This window comes from Engystomops pustulosus, unplaced genomic scaffold (genome assembly GCF_040894005.1).
Source record: "Engystomops pustulosus unplaced genomic scaffold, aEngPut4.maternal MAT_SCAFFOLD_85, whole genome shotgun sequence".
Lineage (NCBI taxonomy): Eukaryota > Metazoa > Chordata > Amphibia > Anura > Leptodactylidae > Engystomops > Engystomops pustulosus.
Genome location: NW_027284972.1, coordinates 192,008 through 212,801, shown reverse-complemented (window position 1 = coordinate 212,801; position 20,794 = coordinate 192,008). Strand labels below are relative to the sequence as shown.

The following is a 20,794-nucleotide window of genomic DNA, read 5'->3' as shown; positions in this document are numbered from 1 at the left end:
CGTCCTCTGTGCTGCTGGGGCTCCTGGCGTCCTCTGTGCTGCTGGGGCTCCTGGCGTCCTCTGTGCTGCTGGGGCTCCTGGCGTCCTCTGTGCTGCTGGGGCTCCTGGCGTCCTCTGTGCTGCTGGGGCACCTGGCGTCCTCTGTGCTGCTGGGGCTCCTGGCGTCCTCTGTGCTGCTGGGGCTCCTGGCGGCTCTGCCCCCCCTCGCACACACTCCGTAGGGTGGCTCTGCCCCCCCCTGGGGCTCCTGGCGTCCTCTGTGCTGCTGGGGCTCCTGGCGTCCTCTGTGCTGCTGGGGCTCCTGGCGTCCTCTGTGCTGCTGGGGCTCCTGGCGTCCTCTGTGCTGCTGGGGCTCCTGGCGTCCTCTGTGCTGCTGGGGCTCCTGGCGTCCTCTGTGCTGCTGGGGCTCCTGGCGTCCTCTGTGCTGCTGGGGCTCCTGGCGTCCTCTGTGCTGCTGGGGCTCCTGGCGTCCTCTGTGCTGCTGGGGCTCCTGGCGTCCTCTGTGCTGCTGGGGCACCTGGCGTCCTCTGTGCTGCTGGGGCTCCTGGCGTCCTCTGTGCTGCTGGGGCTCCTGGCGGCTCTGCCCCCCCTCGCACACACTCCGTAGGGTGGCTCTGCCCCCCCCTGGGGCTCCTGGCGTCCTCTGTGCTGCTGGGGCTCCTGGCGTCCTCTGTGCTGCTGGGGCTCCTGGCGTCCTCTGTGCTGCTGGGGCTCCTGGCGTCCTCTGTGCTGCTGGGGCTCCTGGCGTCCTCTGTGCTGCTGGGGCTCCTGGCGTCCTCTGTGCTGCTGGGGCTCCTGGCGGCTCTGCCCCCCCCTCGCACACACTCCGTAGGGGGGCTCTGCCCCCCCCTCGCACACACTCCGTAGGGGGGCTCTGCCCCCCCCCTCGCACACACTCCGTAGGGGGGCTCTGCCCCCCCCCTCGCACACACTCCGTAGGGGGGCTCTGCCCCCCCCCTCGCACACACTCCGTAGGGGGGCTCTGCCCCCCCCCCTCGCACACACTCCGTAGAGGGGCTCTGCCCCCCCCCCCCTCGCACACACTCCGTAGAGGGGCTCTGCCCCCCCCCCCCTCGCACACACTCCGTAGGGGGGCTCTGCCCCCCCCCCCTCGCACACACTCCGTAGGGGGGCTCTGCCCCCCCCCTCGCACACACTCCGTAGGGGGCCTCTGCCCGTGGCGCACGTGGCGGCCCAGTTGCTGGCGCTGTGTATCTGGCTCGGCGCCGTCTCTCGGGGCAGAACAGCTGTAACCTGTCAGATCTGTGATCCACTTATAATAAGACGATGGTGAATTATTCAGCAGGGAGCGCGGGCTCCAACCTCTACTCTGCTGGGGGTTGTAGTTCAGTGTCAGGATGGAGATAATGTCTTGCAGGTGATTGGGTAGGGAGTAGAGCAGTAATTATGTATATGGGGGCCCCTCCCCTGGACCCGCATCCCCCATGTTTGTACTTTGTCTTCCTTCTGGCCGTATGCAAATCCGTGCGACAGCGTCTTATCTCCCCGTGCAGGAAGTAGTGCCCCGAGTAATCCCGCACTACACTGCCTGACCCCTGACCTCTTACCCTACAATGGCGTGATACTTAGTGTATGACTGTGCACTCACCGCATGGTGTGATACTTAGTGTAGGACTGTGCACTCACCGCATGGTGTGATACTTACCGTAGGACTGTGCACTCACCGCATGGTGTGATACTTACCGTAGGACTGTGCACTCACCGCATGGCGTGATACTTACCGTATGACTGTGCACTTACCGCATGGTGTGATACTTACCGTATGACTGTGCACTCACCGCATGGTGTGATACTTACCGTAGGACTGTGCACTCACCGCATGGTGTGATACTTAGTGTAGGACTGTGCACTCACCGCATGGTGTGATACTTACCGTAGGACTGTGCACTCACCGCATGGTGTGATACTTACCGTAGGACTGTGCACTCACCGCATGGCGTGATACTTACCGTATGACTGTGCACTTACCGCATGGTGTGATACTTACCGTATGACTGTGCACTCACCGCATGGTGTGATACTTACCGTAGGACTGTGCACTCACCGCATGGTGTGATACTTACCGTAGGACTGTGCACTCACCGCATGGTGTGATACTTACCGTAGGATTGTGCACTCACCGCATGGTGTGATACTTACCGTATGACTGTGCACTCACCGCATGGTGTGATACTTACCGTAGGACTGTGCACTCACCGCATGGTGTGATACTTACCGTAGGACTGTGCACTCACCGCATGGTGTGATACTTACCGTAGGACTGTGCACTCACCGCATGGTGTGATACTTACCGTAGGATTGTGCACTCACCGCATGGTGTGATACTTACCGTAGGACTGTGCACTCACCGCATGGTGTGATACTTAGTGTATGACTGTGCACTCACCGCATGGTGTGATACTTACCGTATGACTGTGCACTCACCGCATGGTGTGATACTTACCGTAGGACTGTGCACTCACCGCATGGCGTGATACTTACCGTAGGACTGTGCACTCACCGCATGGTGTGATACTTACCGTATGACTGTGCACTCACCGCATGGTGTGATACTTACCGTAGGACTGTGCACTCACCGCATGGTGTGATACTTACCGTAGGACTGTGCACTCACCGCATGGTGTGATACTTACCGTATGACTGTGCACTCACCGCATGGTGTGATACTTACCGTAGGACTGTGCACTCACCGCATGGTGTGATACTTACCGTAGGATTGTGCACTCACCGCATGGTGTGATACTTACCGTATGACTGTGCACTCACCGCATGGTGTGATACTTACCGTAGGACTGTGCACTCACCGCATGGTGTGATACTTACCGTAGGACTGTGCACTCACCGCATGGTGTGATACTTAGTGTAGGACTGTGCACTCACCGCATGGCGTGATACTTACCGTAGGACTGTGCACTCACCGCATGGTGTGATACTTACCGTATGACTGTGCACTCACCGCATGGTGTGATACTTACCGTATGACTGTGCACTCACCGCATGGTGTGATACTTACCGTAGGATTGTGCACTCACCGCATGGTGTGATACTTACCGTAGGATTGTGCACTCACCGCATGGTGTGATACTTACCGTATGACTGTGCACTCACCGCATGGTGTGATACTTACCGTAGGACTGTGCACTCACCGCATGGTGTGATACTTACCGTAGGACTGTGCACTCACCGCATGGCGTGATACTTACCGTAGGACTGTGCACTCACCGCATGGCGTGATACTTACCGTAGGACTGTGCACTCACCGCATGGTGTGATACTTACCGTAGGACTGTGCACTTACCGCATGGTGTGATACTTACCGTAGGACTGTGCACTCACCGCATGGCGTGATACTTACCGTAGGACTGTGCACTCACCGCATGGTGTGATACTTACCGTAGGACTGTGCACTCACCGCATGGCGTGATACTTACCGTAGGACTGTGCACTCACCGCATGGTGTGATACTTACCGTAGGACTGTGCACTCACCGCATGGCGTGATACTTACCGTAGGATTGTGCACTCACCGCATGGTGTGATACTTACCGTAGGACTGTGCACTCACCGCATGGTGTGATACTTACCGTAGGATTGTGCACTCACCGCATGGTGTGATACTTACCGTAGGATTGTGCACTCACCGCATGGTGTGATACTTACCGTAGGACTGTGCACTCACCGCAAGGTGTGATACTTACCGTAGGACTGTGCACTCACCGCATGGTGTGATACTTACCGTAGGACTGTGCACTCACCGCATGGCGTGATACTTACCGTAGGACTGTGCACTCACCGCATGGCGTGATACTTACCGTAGGACTGTGCACTCACCGCATGGTGTGATACTTACCGTAGGACTGTGCACTTACCGCATGGTGTGATACTTACCGTAGGACTGTGCACTCACCGCATGGCGTGATACTTACCGTAGGACTGTGCACTCACCGCATGGTGTGATACTTACCGTAGGACTGTGCACTCACCGCATGGCGTGATACTTACCGTAGGACTGTGCACTCACCGCATGGTGTGATACTTACCGTAGGACTGTGCACTCACCGCATGGCGTGATACTTACCGTAGGATTGTGCACTCACCGCATGGTGTGATACTTACCGTAGGACTGTGCACTCACCGCATGGTGTGATACTTACCGTAGGATTGTGCACTCACCGCATGGTGTGATACTTACCGTAGGATTGTGCACTCACCGCATGGTGTGATACTTACCGTAGGACTGTGCACTCACCGCAAGGTGTGATACTTACCGTAGGACTGTGCACTCACCGCATGGTGTGATACTTACCGTAGGACTGTGCACTTACCGCATGGTGTGATACTTACTGTAGGACTGTGCACTTACCGCATGGTGTGATACTTACCGTAGGACTGTGCACTCACCGCATGGTGTGATACTTACCGTAGGACTGTGCACTTACCGCATGGTGTGATACTTACCGTAGGACTGTGCACTCACCGCATGGTGTGATACTTACCGTAGGATTGTGCACTCACCGCATGGTGTGATACTTACCGTAGGACTGTGCACTCACCGCATGGTGTGATACTTACCGTATGACTGTGCACTTACCGCATGGTGTGATACTTACCGTATGACTGTGCACTCACCGCATGGTGTGATACTTACCGCAGGACTGTGCACTCACCGCATGGTGTGATACTTACCGTAGGACTGTGCACTCACCGCATGGTGTGATACTTACCGTATGACTGTGCACTTACCGCATGGTGTGATACTTACCGTATGACTGTGCACTCACCGCATGGTGTGATACTTACCGTAGGACTGTGCACTCACCGCATGGTGTGATACTTACCGTAGGACTGTGCACTCACCGCATGGTGTGATACTTACCGTATGACTGTGCACTTACCGCATGGTGTGATACTTACCGTATGACTGTGCACTCACCGCATGGTGTGATACTTACCGTAGGACTGTGCACTCACCGCATGGTGTGATACTTACCGTAGGACTGTGCACTCACCGCATGGTGTGATACTTACCGTAGGACTGTGCACTCACCGCATGGTGTGATACTTAGTGTAGGACTGTGCACTCACCGCATGGTGTGATACTTAGTGTAGGATTGTGCACTCACCGCATGGTGTGATACTTACCGTATGACTGTGCACTCACCGCATGGTGTGATACTTACCGTAGGACTGTGCACTTACCGGATGTTTTAGCAGGTCTGGAGACACATGGCATCGGTGCGGTCTATTTTATTACATTTGTATCAGTCTTGATTCTTATATCTGGATACAGTGTAACAAACCCTCAGCTTGTGTTGCTGTACAATGGCAGCGAATGTCCCTCTGCCCCCTGACCTGAACACGTCCTGGGGGGCCTGTACCCCGCAGGTCAGCTGAGGATGCACATTGTCTATATGGTGTCTCTGGAGGGGGGGGCCCTGTACCCCGCAGGTCAGCTGAGGATGCACATTGTCTATATGGTGTCTCTGGAGGGGGGGGCCCTGTACCCCGCAGGTCAGCTGAGGATGCACATTGTCTATATGGTGTCTCTGGAGGTGGGGGGGGGCTTTACCCCGCAGGTCAGCTGAGGATGCACATTGTCTATATGGTGTCTCTGGAGGGGGGGGGCCCTGTACCCCGCAGGTCAGCTGAGGATGCACATTGTCTATATGGTGTCTCTGGAGGGGGGGGCCCTGTACCCCGCAGGTCAGCTGAGGATGCACATTGTCTATATGGTGTCTCTGGAGGGGGGGGCCCTGTACCCCGCAGGTCAGCTGAGGATGCACATTGTCTATATGGTGTCTCTGGAGGTGGGGGGGGGCTTTACCCCGCAGGTCAGCTGAGGATGCACATTGTCTATATGGTGTCTCTGGAGGGGGGGGGCTTTACCCCGCAGGTCAGCTGAGGATGCACATTGTCTATATGGTGTCTCTGGAGGGGGGCCCTGTACCCCGCAGGTCAGCTGAGGATGCACATTGTCTATATGGTGTCTCTGGAGGGGGGGGGCCTGTACCCCGCAGGTCAGCTGAGGATGCACATTGTCTATATGGTGTCTCTGGAGGGGGGCCCTGTACCCCGCAGGTCAGCTGAGGATGCACATTGTCTATATGGTGTCTCTGGAGGGGGGGGGCCCTGTACCCCGCAGGTCAGCTGAGGATGCACATTGTCTATATGGTGTCTCTGGAGGGGGGGCCCTGTACCCCGCAGGTCAGCTGAGGATGCACATTGTCTATATGGTGTCTCTGGAGGTGGGGGGGGGCTTTACCCCGCAGGTCAGCTGAGGATGCACATTGTCTATATGGTGTCTCTGGAGGGGGGGGGGGCTTTACCCCGCAGGTCAGCTGAGGATGCACATTGTCTATATGGTGTCTCTGGAGGGGGGGGGCTTTACCCCGCAGGTCAGCTGAGGATGCACATTGTCTATATGGTGTCTCTGGAGGGGGGCCCTGTACCCCGCAGGTGAGCTGAGGATGCACATTGTCTATATGGTGTCTCTGGAGGGGGGGCCCTGTACCCCGCAGGTCAGCTGAGGATGCACATTGTCTATATGGTGTCTCTGGAGGGGGCCCTGTACCCCGCAGGTCAGCTGAGGATGCACATTGTCTATATGGTGTCTCTGGAGGGGGGGGGGCCCTTTACCCCGCAGGTCAGCTGAGGATGCACATTGTCTATATGGTGTCTCTGGAGGGGGGGGCCCTGTACCCCGCAGGTCAGCTGAGGATGCACATTGTCTATATGGTGTCTCTGGAGGGGGGCCCTTTACCCTGCAGGTCAGCTGAGGATGCACATTGTCTATATGGTGTCTCTGGAGGGGGGGCCTGTACCCCGCAGGTCAGCTGAGGATGCACATTGTCTATATGGTGTCTCTGGAGGAGGGCCCTGTACCCCGCAGGTCAGCTGAGGATGCACATTGTCTATATGGTGTCTCTGGAGGGGGGGGCTTTACCCCGCAGGTCAGCTGAGGATGCACATTGTCTATATGGTGTCTCTGGAGGGGGGGGCCCTGTACCCCGCAGGTCAGCTGAGGATGCACATTGTCTATATGGTGTCTCTGGAGGGGGGCCCTGTACCCCGCAGGTCAGCTGAGGATGCACATTGTCTAAATGGTGTCTCTGGAGGGGGGGGCCCTGTACCCCGCAGGTCAGCTGAGGATGCACATTGTCTATATGGTGTCTCTGGAGGGGGGCCCTGTACCCCGCAGGTCAGCTGAGGATGCACATTGTCTATATGGTGTCTCTGGAGGGGGGGGCCCTGTACCCCGCAGGTCAGCTGAGGATGCACATTGTCTATATGGTGTCTCTGGAGGGGGGGCCCTGTACCCCGCAGGTCAGCTGAGGATGCACATTGTCTATATGGTGTCTCTGGAGGTGGGGGGGGGCTTTACCCCGCAGGTCAGCTGAGGATGCACATTGTCTATATGGTGTCTCTGGAGGGGGGGGGCTTTACCCCGCAGGTCAGCTGAGGATGCACATTGTCTATATGGTGTCTCTGGAGGGGGGGCCCTGTACCCCGCAGGTCAGCTGAGGATGCACATTGTCTATATGGTGTCTCTGGAGGGGGGGGCCCTGTACCCCGCAGGTCAGCTGAGGATGCACATTGTCTATATGGTGTCTCTGGAGGGGGCCCTGTACCCCGCAGGTCAGCTGAGGATGCACATTGTCTATATGGTGTCTCTGGAGGGGGGGGGGCCCTTTACCCCGCAGGTCAGCTGAGGATGCACATTGTCTATATGGTGTCTCTGGAGGGGGGGCCCTGTACCCCGCAGGTCAGCTGAGGATGCACATTGTCTATATGGTGTCTCTGGAGGGGGGCCCTTTACCCTGCAGGTCAGCTGAGGATGCACATTGTCTATATGGTGTCTCTGGAGGGGGGGCCTGTACCCCGCAGGTCAGCTGAGGATGCACATTGTCTATATGGTGTCTCTGGAGGAGGGCCCTGTACCCCGCAGGTCAGCTGAGGATGCACATTGTCTATATGGTGTCTCTGGAGGGGGGCCCTTTAACCCGCAGGTCAGCTGAGGATGCACATTGTCTATATGGTGTCTCTGGAGGGGGGGCCCTGTACCCCGCAGGTCAGCTGAGGATGCACATTGTCTATATGGTGTCTCTGGAGGGGGGGGCCCTGTACCCCACAGGTCAGCTGAGGATGCACATTGTCTATATGGTGTCTCTGGAGGGGGGGGCCCTGTACCCCGCAGGTGAGCTGAGGATGCACATTGTCTATATGGTGTCTCTGGAGGGGGGGCCCTGTACCCCGCAGGTCAGCTGAGGATGCACATTGTCTATATGGTGTCTCTGGAGGGGGCCTTGTACCCCGCAGGTTAGCTGAGGATGCACATTGTCTATATGGTGTCTCTGGAGGGGGGGGGGGCCCTGTACCCCGCAGGTCAGCTGAGGATGCACATTGTCTATATGGTGTCTCTGGAGGGGGGGGCCCTGTACCCCGCAGGTCAGCTGAGGATGCACATTGTCTATATGGTGTCTCTGGAGGGGGGGGCCTGTACCCCGCAGGTCAGCTGAGGATGCACATTGTCTATATGGTGTCTCTGGAGGGGGGGCCTGTACCCCGCAGGTCAGCTGAGGATGCACATTGTCTATATGGTGTCTCTGGAGGGGGGCTCTGTACCCCGCAGGTCAGCTGAGGATGCACATTGTCTATATGGTGTCTCTGGAGGGGGGGCCCTGTACCCCGCAGGTCAGCTGAGGATGCACATTGTCTATATGGTGTCTCTGGAGGGAGGGGCCCTTTACCCCGCAGGTCAGCTGAGGATGCACATTGTCTATATGGTGTCTCTGGAGGGGGGGGGGGGCCTTTACCCCGCAGGTCAGCTGAGGATGCACATTGTCTATATGGTGTCTCTGGAGGGGGGCCCTGTACCCCGCAGGTCAGCTGAGGATGCACATTGTCTATATGGTGTCTCTGGAGGGGGGGGCCCTGTACCCCGCAGGTCAGCTGAGGATGCACATTGTCTATATGGTGTCTCTGGAGGGGGGGGGGGGCCTTTACCCCGCAGGTCAGCTGAGGGTGCACATTGTCTATATGGTGTCTCTGGAGGGGGGCCCTGTACCCCGCAGGTCAGCTGAGGATGCACATTGTCTATATGGTGTCTCTGGAGGGGGGCCCTGTACCCCGCAGGTCAGCTGAGGATGCACATTGTCTATATGGTGTCTCTGGAGGGGGGCCCTGTACCCCGCAGGTCAGCTGAGGATGCACATTGTCTATATGGTGTCTCTGGAGGGGGCCCTGTACCCCGCAGGTCAGCTGAGGATGCACATTGTCTATATGGTTTCTCTGGAGGGGGGGGCCCTGTACCCCGCAGGTCAGCTGAGGATGCACATTGTCTATATGGTGTCTCTGGAGGGGGGTGCCCTGTACCCCGCAGGTCAGCTGAGGATGCACATTGTCTATATGGTGTCTCTGGAGGGAGGGGCCCTTTACCCCGCAGGTCAGCTGAGGATGCACATTGTCTATATGGTGTCTCTGGAGGGGGGGGGGGGCTTTACCCCGCAGGTCAGCTGAGGGTGCACATTGTCTATATGGTGTCTCTGGAGGGGGGCCCTGTACCCCGCAGGTCAGCTGAGGATGCACATTGTCTATATGGTGTCTCTGGAGGGGGGGGCCCTGTACCCCGCAGGTCAGCTGAGGATGCACATTGTCTATATGGTGTCTCTGGAGGGGGGGCCTGTACCCCGCAGGTTAGCTGAGGATGCACATTGTCTATATGGTGTCTCTGGAGGGGGGGCCCTGTACCCCGCAGGTCAGCTGAGGATGCACATTGTCTATATGGTGTCTCTGGAGGGGGGCCCTGTACCCCGCAGGTCAGCTGAGGATGCACATTGTCTATATGGTGTCTCTGGAGGGGGGGGGGGCCTTTACCCCGCAGGTCAGCTGAGGATGCACATTGTCTATATGGTGTCTCTGAAGGGGGGGGCCCTGTACCCCGCAGGTCAGCTGAGGATGCACATTGTCTATATGGTGTCTCTGGAGGGGGGGGCCCTGTACCCCGCAGGTCAGCTGAGGATGCACATTGTCTATATGGTGTCTCTGGAGGGGGGGGCCCTGTACCCCGCAGGTCAGCTGAGGATGCACATTGTCTATATGGTGTCTCTGGAGGGGGGGGCCCTGTACCCCGCAGGTCAGCTGAGGATGCACATTGTCTATATGGTGTCTCTGGAGGGGGGGGCCCTGTACCCCGCAGGTCAGCTGAGGATGCACATTGTCTATATGGTGTCTCTGGAGGGGGCCCTGTACTTTGTGTGGAGGGTATATCCCAGTTCGTTACATGGCATGCTGAGGGTTGTAGTGTGTGTGGTTGGGACACGCTGGGGGTTGTAGTGTGTGTGTGGACGGGACACGCTGGGGGTTGTAGTGTGTGTGTGTGTGTGTGGACGGGACACGCTGGGGGTTGTAGTGTGTGTGGACGGGACACGCTGGGGGTTGTAGTGTGTGTGGACGGGACACGCTGGGGGTTGTAGTGTGTGTGGACGGGACACGCTGGGGGTTGTAGTGTGTGTGGATGGGACACGCTGGGGGTTGTAGTGTGTGTATGGACGGGACACGCTGGGGGTTGTAGTGTGTGTGTGTGTGTGTGTGGACGGGACACGCTGGGGGTTGTAGTGTGTGTGTGGACGGGACACGCTGGGGGCTGTAGTGTGTGTGTGTGTGTGGACGGGACACGCTGGGGGTTGTAGTGTGTGTGTGGACGGGACACGCTGGGGGTTGTAGTGTGTGTGTATGGACGGGACACGCTGGGGGTTGTAGTGTGTGTGTGTGGACGGGACACGCTGGGGGTTGTAGTGTGTGTGTGTGTGGACGGGACAGGCTGGGGGTTGTAGTGTGTGTGTGGACGGGACACGCTGGGGGTTGTAGTGTGTGTGTGTGGACGGGACACGCTGGGGGTTGTAGTGTGTGTGTGTGGACGGGACACGCTGGGGGTTGTAGTGTGTGTGTGTGGACGGGACACGCTGGGGGTTGTAGTGTGTGTGTGTGTGTGTGTGGACGGGACACGCTGGGGGTTGTAGTGTGTGTGTGTGTGTGTGTGGACGGGACACGCTGGGGGTTGTAGTGTGTGTGTGTGTGTGGACGGGACACGCTGGGGGTTGTAGTGTGTGTGTGTGTGGACGGGACACGCTGGGGGTTGTAGTGTGTGTGTGTGTGTGTGGACGGGACACGCTGGGGGTTGTAGTGTGTGTGTGTGGACGGGACACGCTGGGGGTTGTAGTGTGTGTGTGTGAATGGTACACGTTGGGGGTTGTAGTGTGTGTGTGTGAACGGGACACGTTGGGGGTTGTAGTGTGTGTGTGTGGACGGGACACGCTGGGGGTTGTAGTGTGTGTGTGTGTGGACGGGACACGTTGGGGGTTGTAGTGTGTGTGTGTGTGTGAACGGGACACGTTGGGGGTGGTAGTGTGTGTGTGTGTGAACGGGACACGTTGGGGGTTGTAGTGTGTGTGTGTGGACGGGACACGCTGGGGGTTGTAGTGTTTGTGTGTGGACGGGACACGCTGGGGGTTGTAGTGTGTGTGTGGACGGGACACGCTGGGGGTTGTAGTGTGTGTGTGTGTGGACGGGACACGCTGGGGGTTGTAGTGTGTGTGTGTGTGGACGGGACACGCTGGGGGTTGTAGTGTGTGTGTGTGTGGACGGGACACGCTGGGGGTTGTAGTGTGTGTGTGTGTGGACGGGACACGCTGGGGGTTGTAGTGTGTGTGTGTGGACGGGACACGCTGGGGGTTGTAGTGTGTGTGTGTGGACGGGACACGCTGGGGGTTGTAGTGTGTGTGTGTGGACGGGACACGCTGGGGGTTGTAGTGTGTGTGTGTGTGGACGGGACACGCTGGGGGTTGTAGTGTGTGTGTGTGGACGGGACATCCCGGGGGTTGTAGTGTGTGTGTGTGTGTGTGTGGACGGGACACGCTGGGGGTTGTAGTGTGTGTGTGTGTGGACGGGACACGCTGGGGGTTGTAGTGTGTGTGTGTGGACGGGACACGCTGGGGGTTGTAGTGTGTGTGTGGACGGGACACGCTGGGGGTTGTAGTGTGTGTGTGGACGGGACACGCTGGGGGTTGTAGTGTGTGTGTGTGGACGGGACACGCTGGGGGTTGTAGTGTGTGTGTGTGTGGACGGGACACGCTGGGGGTTGTAGTGTGTGTGTGTGGACGGGACACGCTGGGGGTTGTAGTGTGTGTGTATGGACGGGACACGCTGGGGGTTGTAGTGTGTGTGTGTGGACGGGACACGCTGGGGGTTGTAGTGTGTGTGTGTGTGTGTGGACGGGACACGCTGGGGGTTGTAGTGTGTGTGGACGGGACACGCTGGGGGTTGTAGTGTGTGTGTGTGTGGACGGGACACGCTGGGGGTTGTAGTGTGTGTGTGTGGACGGGACACGCTGGGGGTTGTAGTGTGTGTGTGTGTGTGGACGGGACATCCCGGGGGTTGTAGTGTGTGTGTGTGTGTGTGGACGGGACACGCTGGGGGTTGTAGTGTGTGTGTGTGGACGGGACACGCTGGGGGTTGTAGTGTGTGTGTGTGGACGGGACACGCTGGGGGTTGTAGTGTGTGTGTGGACGGGACACGCTGGGGGTTGTAGTGTGTGTGTGGACGGGACACGCTGGGGGTTGTAGTGTGTGTGTGTGTGGACGGGACACGCTGGGGGTTGTAGTGTGTGTGTGTGTGGACGGGACACGCTGGGGGTTGTAGTGTGTGTGTGTGGACGGGACACGCTGGGGGTTGTAGTGTGTGTGTATGGACGGGACATGCTGGGGGTTGTAGTGTGTGTGTGTGGACGGGACACGCTGGGGGTTGTAGTGTGTGTGTGTGGACGGGACACGCTGGGGGTTGTAGTGTGTGTGTGTGTGTGGACGGGACACGCTGGGGGTTGTAGTGTGTGTGTGTGTGTGGACGGGACACGCTGGGGGTTGTAGTGTGTGTGGACGGGACACGCTGGGGGTTGTAGTGTGTGTGTGGACGGGACACGCTGGGGGTTGTAGTGTGTGTGTGTGTGTGGACGGGACACGCTGGGGGTTGTAGTGTGTGTGTGTGTGTGGACGGGACACGCTGGGGGTTGTAGTGTGTGTGTATGGACGGGACACGCTGGGGGTTGTAGTGTGTGTGTGTGGACGGGACACGCTGGGGGTTGTAGTGTGTGTGTGTGTGTGTGGACGGGACACGCTGGGGGTTGTAGTGTGTGTGGACGGGACACGCTGGGGGTTGTAGTGTGTGTGTGTGTGTGGACGGGACACGCTGGGGGTTGTAGTGTGTGTGTGTGGACGGGACACGCTGGGGGTTGTAGTGTGTGTGTGTGTGGACGGGACACGCTGGGGGTTGTAGTGTGTGTGTGTGTGGACGGGACACGCTGGGGGTTGTAGTGTGTGTGTGTGTGTGTGGACGGGACACGCTGGGGGTTGTAGTGTGTGTGTGTGGACGGGACACGCTGGGGGTTGTAGTGTGTGTGTGTGGACGGGACACGCTGGGGGTTGTAGTGTGTGTGTGTGGACGGGACACGCTGGGGGTTGTAGTGTGTGTGTGTGGGTGGACGGGACATCCCGGGGGTTGTAGTGTGTGTGTGTGTGTGGACGGGACACGCTGGGGGTTGTAGTGTGTGTGTGTGTGGACGGGACACGCTGGGGGTTGTAGTGTGTGTGTGTGTGGACGGGACACGCTGGGGGTTGTAGTGTGTGTGTGTGGACGGGACACGCTGGGGGTTGTAGTGTGTGTGTGTGGACGGGACACGCTGGGGGTTGTAGTGTGTGTGTGGACGGGACACGCTGGGGGTTGTAGTGTGTGTGTGTGTGTGTGAACGGGACACGTTGGGGGTTGTAGTGTGTGTGTGTGTGGACGGGACATCCCGGGGGTTGTAGTGTGTGTGTGTGTGTGTGTACGGGACACGCTGGGGGTTGTAGTGTGTGTGTGTGTGTGTGAACGGGACACGTTGGGGGTTGTAGTGTGTGTGTGTGTGGACGGGACACGCTGGGGGTTGTAGTGTGTGTGTGTGTGGACGGGACATCCCGGGGGTTGTAGTGTGTGTGTGTGTGTGTGTACGGGACACGCTGGGGGTTGTAGTGTGTGTGTGTGTGTGTGTGTGAACGGGACACGTTGGGGGTTGTAGTGTGTGTGTGTGTGGACGGGACACGCTGGGGGTTGTAGTGTGTGTGTGGACGGGACACGCTGGGGGTTGTAGTGTGTGTGTGTATGGACGGGACACGCTGGGGGTTGTAGTGTGTGTGTGGACGGGACACGCTGGGGGTTGTAGTGTGTGTGTGGACGGGACACGCTGGGGGTTGTAGTGTGTGTGTGTGTGGACGGGACACGCTGGGGGTTGTAGTGTGTGTGTGGACGGGACACGCTGGGGGCTGTAGTGTGTGTGTGGACGGGACACGCTGGGGGTTGTAGTGTGTGTGTGTGGACGGGACACGCTGGGGGTTGTAGTGTGTGTGTGTGTGGACGGGACACGCTGGGGGTTGTAGTGTGTGTGTGTGTGTGTGTGTGTGTGGACGGGACACGCTGGGGGTTGTAGTGTGTGTGTGTGTGTGGACGGGACACGCTGGGGGTTGTAGTGTGTGTGTGTGGACGGGACACGCTGGGGGTTGTAGTGTGTGTGTGTGTGGACGGGACACGCTGGGGGTTGTAGTGTGTGTGTGTGAATGGTACACGTTGGGGGTTGTAGTGTGTGTGTGTGAACGGGACACGTTGGGGGTTGTAGTGTGTGTGTGTGAACGGGACACGTTGGGGGCAGTAGTGTGTGTGTGAACGGGACACGCTGGGGGTTGTAGTGTGTGTGTGTGTGGACGGGACACGTTGGGGATTGTAGTGTGTGTGTGTGTGTGGACGGGACACGTTGGGGGTTGTAGTGTGTGTGTGTGAACGGGACACGTTGGGGGTTGTAGTGTGTGTGTGTGGACGGGACACGCTGGGGGTTGTAGTGTGTGTGTGGACGGGACACGCTGGGGGTTGTAGTGTGTGTGTGTGTGGACGGGACACGCTGGGGGTTGTAGTGTGTGTGTGTGTGGACGGGACACGCTGGGGGTTGTAGTGTGTGTGTGTGGACGGGACACGCTGGGGGTTGTAGTGTGTGTGTGTGGACGGGACACGCTGGGGGTTGTAGTGTGTGTGTGTGTGTGTGTGGACGGGACATCCCGGGGGTTGTAGTGTGTGTGTGTGTGTGTGGACGGGACACGCTGGGGGTTGTAGTGTGTGTGTGTGGACGGGACACGCTGGGGGTTGTAGTGTGTGTGTGTGGACGGGACACGCTGGGGGTTGTAGTGTGTGTGTGGACGGGACACGCTGGGGGTTGTAGTGTGTGTGTGTGGACGGGACACGCTGGGGGTTGTAGTGTGTGTGTGTGGACGGGACACGCTGGGGGTTGTAGTGTGTGTGTGTGGACGGGACACGCTGGGGGTTGTAGTGTGTGTGTGTGGACGGGACACGCTGGGGGTTGTAATGTGTGTGTGTGTGGACGGGACACGCTGGGGGTTGTAATGTGTGTGTGTGTGGACGGGACACGCTGGGGGTTGTAGTGTGTGTGTATGGACGGGACACGCTGGGGGTTGTAGTGTGTGTGTGTGTGGACGGGACACGCTGGGGGTTGTAGTGTGTGTGTGTGTGTGGACGGGACACGCTGGGGGTTGTAGTGTGTGTGGACGGGACACGCTGGGGGTTGTAGTGTGTGTGTGGACGGGACACGCTGGGGGTTGTAGTGTGTGTGTGTGTGGACGGGACACGCTGGGGGTTGTAGTGTGTGTGTGTGTGGACGGGACACGCTGGGGGTTGTAGTGTGTGTGTGTGTGGACGGGACTCGCTGGGGGTTGTAGTGTGTGTGTGTGGACGGGACATCCCGGGGGTTGTAGTGTGTGTGTGTGGACGGGACACGCTGGGGGTTGTAGTGTGTGTGTGTGGACGAGACACGCTGGGGGTTGTAGTGTGTGTGTGTGTGGACGGGACATCCCGGCGGTTGTAGTGTGTGTGTGTGTGTGTGTATGGACGGGACACGCTGGGGGTTGTAGTGTGTGTGTGGACGGGACACGCTGGGGGTTGTAGTGTGTGTGTGTGTGGACGGGACACGCTGGGGGTTGTAGTGTGTGTGTGTGTGTGGACGGGACATCCCGGCGGTTGTAGTGTGTGTGTGTGTATGGACGGGACACGCTGGGGGTTGTAGTGTGTGTGTGGACGGGACACGCTGGGGGTTGTAGTGTGTGTGTGTGTGGACGGGACACGCTGGGGGTTGTAGTGTGTGTGTGTGGACGGGACACGCTGGGGGTTGTAGTGTGTGTGTGTGTATGGACGGGACACGCTGGGGGTTGTAGTGTGTGTGTGTGTGGACGGGACACGCTGGGGGTTGTAGTGTGTGTGTGTGTGGACGGGACACGCTGGGGGTTGTAGTGTGTGTGTGTGTGTGGACGGGACATCCCGGCGGTTGTAGTGTGTGTGTGTGTATGGACGGGACACGCTGGGGGTTGTAGTGTGTGTGTGGACGGGACACGCTGGGGGTTGTAGTGTGTGTGTGTGGACGGGACACGCTGGGGGTTTTAGTGTGTGTGTGTGTGGGTGGACGGGACATCCCGGGGGCTGTAGTGTGTGTGTGTGTGGACGGGACACGCTGGGGGTTGTAGTGTGTGTGTGTGGACGGGACACGCTGGGGGTTTTAGTGTGTGTGTGTGTGTGTGGACGGGACAGGCTGGGGGTTGTAGTGTGTGTGTGTGTGTGGACGGGACACGCTGGGGGTTGTAGTGTGTGTGTGTGGACGGGACACGCTGGGGGTTGTAGTGTGTGTGTGTGGACGGGACACGCTGGGGGTTGTAGTGTGTGTGTGTGTGTGGACGGGACACGCTGGGGGTTGTAGTGTGTGTGGACGGGACACGCTGGGGGTTGTAGTGTGTGTGTGTGTGGACGGGACACGCTGGGGGTTGTAGTGTGTGTGTGTGTGTGGGTGGACGGGACATCCCGGGGGTTGTAGTGTGTGTGTGTGTGTGTGTGTGGGTGGACGGGACATCCCGGGGGTTGTAGTGTGTGTGTGGGTGGACGGGACATCCCGGGGGTTGTAGTGTGTGTGTGTGTGTGTGTGTGTGTGTGTGTGGGTGGACGGGACATCCCGGGGGTTGTAGTGTGTGTGTGTGGGTGGACGGGACATCCCGGGGGTTGTAGTGTGTGTGTGTGTGTGTGTGGGTGGACGGGACATCCCGGGGGTTGTAGTGTGTGTGTGTGTGTGTGTGTGTGTGTGGGTGGACGGGACATCCCGGGGGTTGTAGTGTGTGTGTGTGTGTGTGTGTGTGTGTGTGTGTGTGTGTGGACGGGACATCCCGGGGGTTGTAGTGTGTGTGTGTGTGGGGGTGGACGGGACATCCCGGGGGTTGTAGTGTGTGTGTGTGTGTGTGTGGGTGGACGGGACATCCCGGGGGTTGTAGTGTGTGTGTGGGTGGACGGGACATCCCGGGGGTTGTAGTGTGTGTGTGTGTGTGTGTGGACGGGACATCCCGGGGGTTGTAGTGTGTGTGTGGGTGGACGGGACACGCTGGGAGCTGTAGTGTGTGTGTGTGAATGGGACACGTTGGGGGTTGTAGTGTGTGTGTGTGTGTGGACGGGACACATTGGGGGCTGTAGTGTGTGTGTGAACGGGACACGTTGGGGGTTGTAGTGTGTGTGTGTGTGGACGGGACACGTTGGGGGTTGTAGTGTGTGTGTGTGTGGACGGGACACGTTGGGGGTTGTAGTGTGTGTGTGTGTGTGGACGGGACACGCTGGGGGTTGTAGTGTGTGTGTGTGTGTGGACGGGACACGCTGGGGGTTGTAGTGTGTGTGTGTGTGTGGACGGGACACGCTGGTGGTTGTAGTGTGTGTGTGTGTGGGTGGACGGGACATCCCGGGGGTTGTAGTGTGTGTGTGTGTGTGTGTGTGTGTGTGTGTGTGTGGACGGGACATCCCGGGGGTTGTAGTGTGTGTGTGTGTGTGTGGACGGGACATCCCGGGGGTTGTAGTGTGTGTGTGTGTGTGTGTGTGTGTGTGTGTGTGTGGACGGGACATCCCGGGGGTTGTAGTGTGTGTGTGTGTGTGTGGACGGGACATCCCGGGGGTTGTAGTGTGTGTGTGTGTGTGTGTGTGTGGACGGGACATCCCGGGGGTTGTAGTGTGTGTGTGTGTGGACGGGACACGTTGGGGGTTGTAGTGTGTGTGTGTGTGTGGACGGGACACGCTGGGGGTTGTAGTGTGTGTGTGTGTGTGGACGGGACACGCTGGGGGTTGTAGTGTGTGTGTGTGTGTGGACGGGACACGCTGGTGGTTGTAGTGTGTGTGTGTGTGGGTGGACGGGACATCCCGGGGGTTGTAGTGTGTGTGTGTGTGTGTGTGTGTGTGTGTGTGTGTGTGTGTGTGGACGGGACATCCCGGGGGTTGTAGTGTGTGTGTGTGTGTGTGGACGGGACATCCCGGGGGTTGTAGTGTGTGTGTGTGTGTGTGTGTGGACGGGACATCCCGGGGGTTGTAGTGTGTGTGTGTGTGTGGACGGGACATCCCGGGGGTTGTAGTGTGTGTGTGTGTGTGTGTGTGTGTGTGGACGGGACATCCCGGGGGTTGTAGTGTGTGTGTGTGTGTGTGTGTGGGTGGACGGGACATCCCGGGGGTTGGTGTGTGTGTGTGTGTGGACGGGACATCCCGGGGGTTGTAGTGTGTGTGTGTGTGTGTGTGTGTGGACGGGACATCCCGGGGGTTGTAGTGTGTGTGTGTGTGGACGGGACACGTTGGGGGTTGTAGTGTGTGTGTGTGTGTGGACGGGACACGCTGGGGGTTGTAGTGTGTGTGTGTGTGTGGACGGGACACGCTGGGGGTTGTAGTGTGTGTGTGTGTGTGGACGGGACACGCTGGTGGTTGTAGTGTGTGTGTGTGTGGGTGGACGGGACATCCCGGGGGTTGTAGTGTGTGTGTGTGTGTGTGTGTGTGTGTGGACGGGACATCCCGGGGGTTGTAGTGTGTGTGTGTGTGTGTGGACGGGACATCCCGGGGGTTGTAGTGTGTGTGTGTGTGTGTGTGTGGACGGGACATCCCGGGGGTTGTAGTGTGTGTGTGTGTGTGGACGGGACATCCCGGGGGTTGTAGTGTGTGTGTGTGTGTGTGTGTGTGGACGGGACATCCCGGGGGTTGTAGTGTGTGTGTGTGTGTGTGTGTGGGTGGACGGGACATCCCGGGGGTTGTAGTGTGTGTGTGGGTGGACGGGACATCCCGGGGGTTGTAGTGTGTGTGTGGGTGGACGGGACATCCCGGGGGTTGTAGTGTGTGTGTGTGTGGACGGGACATCCCAGTGTACATGACATGTTGGGGGATGTAAAGGGGTTTTCCTCCCACATAGACAAGTTTCTTCCATGTCACAATATGTCACATTCTCTAACCACACTGCAGCATCTCGCAGATATAAGTCTCTGTCAGTCCGGCTGGACACAATTTCTGTAACGTCTCACTTATGGTCGGGCGCCATCTTGGATTTCTGTGTGAGATGAGATTTCTGTCTGTCTCTGCTGTGTGCCTGAGGCTCCGCCCCCTGCACGGAGCTCAGAGACACTGACTGATCACTTCCTGCCAGGACAGAGCACAAGGAGATAAGTGACCCGGGGGAAGGGGGAGGCAGGCACAGAGCTGTGAGATATAGCAGGGCTGACAGTGTAAAGGCTGACAGCCTCCGTGTGATTACCTGGCGTCTCATCTCTCTGTGTGTTAGTACAGAAGGCAGATGAAAGTGCAGATACACCTGTACCCTGATAATGTAACCACATAGTCACCCCACAGGACTAGATGGCTCATAATGTGTCTGCTTAGAGAGGCCCCGCCCACACCCTGGGATATTACACTGAGCAGCGGAGGGAGAGATAGGAGCTAAGACACCAGTAACACTGAGTAACGTTGTAACGTAAAGGGTTAAATTGATCTTCGTTGTGTAACATCACCGGGGGATTGAGATGGGAGAATTTTTTTGTGGGGAATCCCTTTAACCCCCGTCTTCCTTCTTTTCTTCCAGTTTTTATGCCTGAAGAACATACGCACGTTCCTGAAGGTTTGCCACGACAAGTTCGGATTACGGAATTGCGACCTCTTTGACCCCTTTGATCTCTTTGATGTCCGAGATTTTGGGAAGGTAAGTGGCCACCTGCTGTTTGGAGGCTGCTGCCCCTCACCCTTCTGTCCTGGTCTGTGCACATCTTATTTATGTAATGGAGACGTCGCCAGTGATTAAGAGATTCAGACTGAATCCATCTCTTCTTGCTGTCAGTGACTAGAGAACAGTAGGTAAGCCTCTCTGCTGCTGGTTGTTACAGTGTATTAGTGCATGAAGACGGTCTGCATTTATGCATTGTAACAACCCCACAGCTATGCCATCGCAGATATAGGCTTGCTGTATTGCCTCTTGGTCTTCTAGACCTCTGCTTGCTGTTAGCGAGCACCAGTGTGCACCAGTGTGTCCATCACACCTCCACAGACACTGGACACCCCCTTAAAGCTGGGATGTGTCTGTCACCACCCGGAGGACGGAGCAGTCATCTGGTTATTTGCTGTGTGACAGGAAACTCCTCAGCTCTGGAGGTCACAGTGGGTGCCGCGGGGTGCGTTTCCGCGGGGTGCGTTGTCGCTGGGCGCCATCTTTGCGGCTACCTGGTTGCCGGTGTTGATCTTCTGGGGGTTGTGTGTTACAGAAGGGTTAATGGCTGTGTTCCTGGGAGGGGCAGTGACCCTAATTAAGCAGATGTTCCCTTCTCATCTAGGCCTGACCTCTGACCCCGGGCACTCAGTGTGATAAGCAT

The 20,794-nt window shown here is 58.1% G+C and overlaps 1 protein-coding gene across 10 annotated transcripts in view; it reads left to right on the top strand.

Moving 5' to 3' along the window:
* VAV2 (vav guanine nucleotide exchange factor 2) overlaps positions 1-20,794 on the top strand; it is a 103,190-nt gene that overhangs the window by 8,603 nt on the left and 73,793 nt on the right. For all 10 annotated transcript variants that reach the window (XM_072131529.1, XM_072131525.1, XM_072131526.1 and 7 more), the window contains exon 2: positions 20,014-20,130. In XM_072131529.1, coding sequence (XP_071987630.1) covers positions 20,014-20,130 — 117 coding nt within the window. The remainder of the gene's footprint in view (positions 1-20,013; positions 20,131-20,794) is intronic.